Source organism: Trachemys scripta, chromosome 1 (genome assembly GCF_013100865.1).
Source record: "Trachemys scripta elegans isolate TJP31775 chromosome 1, CAS_Tse_1.0, whole genome shotgun sequence".
Lineage (NCBI taxonomy): Eukaryota > Metazoa > Chordata > Testudines > Emydidae > Trachemys > Trachemys scripta.
Window position 1 is genome coordinate 338700608 of NC_048298.1, and position 7102 is coordinate 338707709.

Consider the following 7102-nt stretch of genomic DNA (forward strand, 5'->3'; position numbering starts at 1 on the left):
GCTTTTTTAAGTCCTGTCCCCTGAAGGAATGCCAGGCCCCACCGATGGGTAAGGCAGAGCTGGGAGGGGGGCAATGTTCCAGCCTACAGTGACAGCCTCCTCAGACCTGAGTGGGTTCCTGGATCCCCAAGAGAAACTGGAGGCTTTTCATCTGCTTCGTCTTCATAACGTTAATGAAGGTGGCACTGACAGAGTCTATGGCTGCACTCTGGGCATGGAAAGTTGAAAACTTCCTGCCCAGTCTATGGCTGGGGCATTGTGCCCATCAGCTACTCTAACCAGCCCTCCCATCTCTGTGCAGCCCCCTCCACCCTGTACAACGTCCCTTCAGCAGATCCTGCAGGCAGTGGCTACTGTGACAGACCCTGGTAGCACATCTCTGATGAGCTTGTGCTAGCAGGGAGCTGGAGAGGGTCCTAGAGCAGTTGTGGAGGCACAAAGGATGGGTAGGTCTAGGTACCAGTGGATCACTGAGATCTGTACCTCACTTCTGGGATCCCAGGATCCTGAGTCCCTCTGTTTATTGCTCAAGGATAAGGGAAGGGACCTCCCCCCCTGGAACTATCCGAGGGAATTTCCCTGTGAGGAGCCTTGTGGAATCTCCCTTCCCTGGCCTGCACCTGGGTTCGTAATGCAGGGGAGAAATCTGGTCCTATTTTATTATTATTATTATTATTTTTTTCAGCAACCTTACAGTGGTGACAGCCTCATTGTTACCACTAGGCCACCCCCAAGGTAGACATGTGACTAATCTGAATAAAGCAAACAGTGATGGCAAGCCCGGATTCCAGGAAAAGAGCCTGCAGCAGGGCTGGTGCTGCAGTCCAGTTGATTTCCACCACCACACATCCCCTGTGATTTGGCCTCCTGCAGTTTGCCATTGGCCGTGATGGGGGTTAAAGCTGGTGCACATGAAGCCAAGAAGCTGAGCTTCCCTGATGGCCAAGTGGCCCCCAAGGGAATGTGCAGACATGCTTCATAAAGACAGTTGCCTCCCTATCTGAACAGATACTGCCTGCTGCCCTGCAACCTCTCCGATGACTCCTTGTCCTTTAGGGTGAAGACCTCTGGTGTCAGCAGCTCCATGTCTAGCAGGAACTGGGTATGGTGGTAAGCTTCACTATCTTTAAAATGTGAAGTGAAGGGGAAAGACTGTGAGCTGTTTCCATTTGCAGATGTTCTGTGCAGCAGCAGAGGGCTCTCAGCTGGGCTGTCTGGGTAACTCAGTGACAGGACTGAAGGACCCTAGGTAGCTTGGGAACCCCTCCGCTACATCTGACCAAGCTCCACGGTGGGTTGTTTAAGCTGCACAAATACCTGCTAGTGTTAAAACCCCGATGCCCCAAGTCAGGATTTCTCAAAGGATCCCATTTCTAGAGGTGCCGTGAACCATGGGCCTGAACCTGCCAGGGGCTGAGGGAGAGGAGAGGATACTGCCTGGAATATCAGTGGCTAGTTCCCAAATCACCTTAGGCTTATGTCCTCCTGGACATTTAATCAGCAAATGCATTTCCAAAGGTTTTATTCTCTGGATCGATTGTGAAGGCGGCTGCGTTGTTCTATGGTAACAGGGACGATAGAAATATGCTCTATTTCCTGACTGGCTGAGGGCTCCAGCACTTCTACCATATAGATACTCCTCAGAGTTACAGGGCTACTGGCATGTCTGTCCCCCTCTGGTCTCTGAGAACCAGATGTCAGGCCTCATAGCCTTCCCTCTCATGGGGTGGAATCCCGCCATCCTCCCACCCTCAGACTAGTCCCTGGGTTCCAACACATTGCAAATCAACTGTGCTTGCCCAGCAGATCCAAGTGGGTTCGCCACTGGTGGTTCTTTCCTTTGGAAGTCTGTGACTAGTGGTGAGATGAGTGACCAGTCAGCCTTCTTGACTTTTTACTGTTTAATCTGAATATTAGGAATAAAGTGTAACATGGGAGAACAAGAGGATTTTCAAACAACAATCTTACACATCTCTGACCCCAAACCCTCCCACTCTGACAGGGACCCAGACAGGCCAAGAGCCTTCAGATTTCCTCAGAGGTGTCTGTCCTTGAAGACTGAAGAGCTTCTCAGCAACAGCTGCCCCACCTCTGGACAGACTTGCAACACTTACTGTGTAATGTGGTTTGAACCCGTAAATAGGCTCTTCCCAAGTTGTATCCACCATGTTGTCTCTCAACCTCCCTGGGGTGGTTACAGAGTAATGGCTTTTCTTGAGCTATTGCTTGTTTTCCAGATGGTTGCTATTAAACTAAGAAGAACCAGACTGGTTTCACCTAACATAACATAAACATCCCACTACCTAGGGGGGAAGGGATAATGCAGTGGCTTGAGCATTGGCTTGCTAAACCCCAGGTTGTGAGTTCAATCCTTGAGGAGGCCACTTAGTGATCTGGGGCAAAATCAGTTCTTGGTCCTGCTAGTGAAGGCAGGGGGCTGGACTCAATGACTTTCCCTTCCAGTTCTAGGAGATAGAATATCTCCATTTATTAATATAAGTCTACAGGAAACATCCCAAGAATTAAATTTAACTTACACTTTCATTATGACACCTCAGCTTCATGTCTGTCACAAAGTCGCTCCTGGATACTATGTATTTTAAGAACGCAGGACATAGACAGTCAGAGAGAGAGAGAGAGAGAGAGAGAGAGAGCAAGCAATAGACTACTTTCCTGTGGGAAATGAAATTCCATTTCCATTTCTACTCATGTATTTGAAATTGAAATCCACCTCTTGCAAACCCTCATTTTGGCTAAATAACAGGTGCTGGAGTTACTATGTACTAGAGAGTGATTGCTCAGGGAATGAACGTTTTCCGTGCTGACCCCAAAGCCTGTTTCCACTCCAGATACAGGCTACAGACTGACAGAACAGAACCTGAGGAGAACCAGTCAGCTATTAACCCAGGGACAGGGGAGTTACTAGACCAGTGGTCTCCAAAGTGGGGTGCACAAGAGTATCCTTGGGGGTGCACGGCAAGAGGAGGTTTTTTTTTTTCTCCGTCCGAGCGGCTTTTTTGTTGTTGTTTGTTTTTTGGTAGAGCCGGCGTGGCAGGGGGTGCATGCTCAAAATTTTTTTACTGATAGGTGTGTGCGATCAAAAAAGTTTGGAGACCACTGTACTACACTTTTGTTTGCTGACAAGTGACTGAATGAGGGCTGAGACGCTGCAAAATTTTCAGGTTCTGAAGAAATCCAGATGACAGACGCTACATTTTAAGTCCCACTAACCTGAGAAATCATCTCTGAAAGAAGACCAGAGGGGAAAAAATGATTTGACATGTGTTTATTAAAGTACAGATGTGTTAATGTTATGCCAAAACTTTTTATTGTAATACAAATATTACAAACTAAACTTTCATGACTTGCATGTATATAGAAAGAGTTGCTGGAAACTGTGCTGGAAGGAGTAGTGGGAATTTTACTGTTCAATGGCTTTTGCTTTAGAAAGCATATCAGAAGTTCTCCAAATACTGTTTGCAATGCGTTTCTGCTATTATTTCTTTGTTCAGTGAACCATTGCATGATACTGTCTCCTGGTAACTGAGCAGAAGCTAGTTCTAACACTTACATTCAGGGTTGTCCATTCAATCACTATGCAATACACGTGCAAGAACATAAGCACCTAAGACTTTCCAAGAAGTCCCGAGAGACCAGAACCACTGGTCTGTGTTTCAGCAAAGAGTAGAGCTGAGGTGCAAGAAAGGGGAGTGTAATCGTGGTTGTATATAATTTACGCCCATCACCTGTTACACAAGCATAGTTCAAGTAACTTGCATACTCAGTTGGATATGAGTGCAAACCTAGTGTATTCATATTAACCCATTTGCAATGCCATCCTCTCCCCAACCCAGCTGAACTAACTGTCTGTGGCAGCTTGTAACTTGCCAGATATCTACAGACCCTTGTAGGAGGAGAGGATGCAGTTCCTGTGAGGATGATGAGAAGCCTGTAAGATGATTGAACTATCTGGATTCAGTCAACAGTACAATGGGCCACACTCAGAAGTGGAGGCCCAGAAAGGGTGTGTGTGTGTGTAGAGGTCTCCACTGTAAAAATCACACAGTCCTCAAGTAGGCTGTGGAACTCCCAGCCACAAGATATCAATGGGGTCAAGAGCTTAGCCAGATTCAATGATGGAGTGGATGTTTATATGGGTAACAAGTTACAAAAAAAAAAAATAAGTCTTGGAAGGGCTCTAAACCTTCCTGATTCACAACACAAAATATGTCTAACTAGTGAGTGTCAGGGGGAAATTTTCCCTGGGCGCTGGTTATCTCATAGCTGCCTATTGCAGGGCTTCTTCCACCTTCCTCTGCAGCATCTGGAACTGGCCACTGGATACTGGGCTAGATGGACTGTAGGTCTGATCCAGTCTGGCAGTGCCTATCTTCCTATTGGTGGTGTAAATTAAGACCATGTTTTTGCTGATCTTCCTTGAGCTCCTGGGAATCTCTAGACTTGCACTGAGAACAGAATGATGTCTCATTAAATATCATCGAGTCTCCTGTTATTTTTTCTTTTTAGGAAGGAAAGGTAAAAACTCCTTGGACCTGCCGTATACATTATGTCAGCTGTCAATGACACCAAATTCAACTCTGCAGTGTTCCTTCTCACTGGGCTACCTGGGCAGGAAGACATTTATCTCTGGATCTCTATCCCCTTCTGCTTAGTGTATGTTGTTTCGATAGTAGGAAATTCAGTCATTCTGTTCATTATAAAAACAGATCCAAGCCTCCATGAGCCCATGTACATTTTCCTTTCCATGTTGGCCATCACAGACCTTGGCTTATCGATATCCACCATGCCGACGATACTGGGCATATACTTGTTTAAATCTAGGGGAGTCAGCCTCAATGCCTGTTTTGCCCAGTTGTTCTTCATCCACTCGCTTTCAAAAATTGAATCCTCCGTGCTCTTGTTGATGGCCTTTGACCGCTTCATCGCCATCTGTAACCCACTGAGATATGCCTCCATCTTAACACCTCCGAGAATAGCTAAGATGGGACTGGTGGTTGTGCTAAGATCGGTGGCCCTAATACTCCCACTCCCCTTTCTCCTGAAACAGTTCAGATACTGTCGAGCCAATGTCCTCTCTCATTCCTACTGTCTGTACTCAGAGGTCATGAAGGCAGCTTGTTCGGACTTCACAGTCAACAGCATCTATGGCTTGTGTGTTAAACTCTTAACGGTGGGATTGGACTCGTTCCTCATCTTCCTCTCTTATGTGATGATCCTCAAAACAGTACTGAGCATCGCATCCCACACGGAGTGCCTCAGGGCCCTGAACACCTGCGTCTCCCACCTCTGCGCCGTCCTGCTCTTCTACATATCAGACATCGGCCTGGCTGTAACACACAGATTAGGGAACAACTCTTCTCACTTGTTTCAGATTCTCCTCGGCTATGTCTACTTGCTGGTCCCACCTATGATAAATCCAATTGTGTACAGTGTGAAAAGCAAACATCTTCGTGTGAGGATAATCAGGGCATTCATCAAGTGAAGGGTCAGTTCATCACCTCTCTCCCAGGCTGGTGACACGGGAGACGACAAACACGGGTGACGGTCACGGCTACCTATTCCATCATGGATCCTTTTCCCCTGTGGTCCCTCCCTCTGCCCCATCTCTTCCCCCAAAACCGTACCTCTACGACTCCACTTACCCAAGAATCTACCCCCTTTCCAGGCTGGAAGCCAGAGCCAGGCTCTGGTAAGAGCTGCCCAGAGAGCCAGAGCCACTGTGAGGAGCCCCAGACCCTCCACATTTTACCCCCACCCAGGGCATATAACCTAGGGAAGGTGAAGAGTCTGGGGCTCCCCACAGCAGCCTGGGTGCCTGTGACAGCTCTTACCATGGCCTGACTTTGGCCTGGCTGGAAGGCAGAGTTTCAGAGAAAGTGAAGGTGCAGGGGGCAGGGCTTAGTGGCAAGAGAGGGGGTGGAGCTTCAGAAGAAAATAGGGAGTAGGGGGTCTGGCCAGCCTGAACGGAGACCCCAGCAAGTAGGACGGTTGGGGTGTTCCTGAGTAAAGAAGGAGGATGGGGCTGGCGGGTCGGAGAGCCTGTGCTTTGGAGAAGACTGAATTAATGTGACCCCACAAATGGGGCTCCTCTTTTAAGTATCCCAAGCTGAGAGTAAGTCATTGCAAGGATCTTAAAGGGAAGAGCAGGGCTACTTCACGACCCAAGGGGGCACTCTGCAGTGGCATCTGTCAGCAGGGACTTGGCCAGAGTGTCCTGTGCTCCTGGAAGCCCTTATGATCAGGCGTAGATCAGCCCAACTCCACGGCTGCTCTAAACTCTTCTGTGGCAGGGGGAGAACAGGCCAGCGAATCAAACCACTGTAACTGGCTACCTGCCGTCCCCACTCTATACAGCACAGTGGGGAGCTCTGCTTGTGCAGCAGTGAATCCAGGTGGGCTTGTCACCGCTGGAAGCTGGAAGGCTGGGCCTGTGGGCTTGGCACTGCTCAGAATCTCAAGAGAGATGGGTTTGATTCCCTGCCATGTGTGATTGTAGAACGTGGCCAAGCCATTGGCTGTCTCTGAACCTATGCACAGGTGGATAATAGCCTTGCTCTGCCTCACAGGGGTGGCGGCAGGATACATACATTGAAGATGCTCAGATACTCTGAGACCCTAAGATCAGAGCTCTATCAGGGTCCCACAGAGCAACATCTCTCACATTTGTCTATAAAAGGCTTCTTACCACAGCCACCTGTGACAGCTGGCTTCTGGTAATCCCCATGACTCCCAACACCTTGATGTCTGTGGCAGATCTGAGGGTACTTGGGGGGTGAGAGTGAGGGGTAGGTAGTGGATTTCTGGGAGGAGTGTTGGGATATCACAGGGACACCACCAGTTTCAGCACAGTCCCCGGACTGGAGAATAATTTTTCTCCCTCCTCCTTGTAACAACCATTTAGGTACTTGAAAACTGTTATCATGTCCCCACTCAGGGTATGTCTACACTACGAAATTGGAGTCTTCTCTTCTCCACACTAAACAAACCCAATTCTTTCAATCTTTCCTCATAGGTAATGGCTTCTAGACTTTTAATAATTTTTGTTGCTCTTCTCTGTGCTTTTTTCAATGTTGTCCAAATC

At 48.1% G+C, this 7102-nt stretch overlaps 1 protein-coding gene across 1 annotated transcript; it reads left to right on the forward strand.

Annotated features, from left to right (window-relative positions):
* Nucleotides 1-4567: 4567 nt before the first annotated feature.
* LOC117872069 (olfactory receptor 51G2-like) lies at nt 4568-5503 on the forward strand. The gene has a single exon (XM_034760081.1). It carries the CDS (start codon nt 4568-4570, stop codon nt 5501-5503), a length of 936 nt encoding a protein of 311 aa, XP_034615972.1.
* Nucleotides 5504-7102: the final 1599 nt, after the last annotated feature.

Bases quoted from the DNA above. Each gene is read 5' to 3' on its own strand.
- LOC117872069 (XM_034760081.1), top strand. From the start codon at position 4,568: ATGTCAGCTGTCAATGACACCAAATTCAACTCTGCAGTGTTCCTTCTC.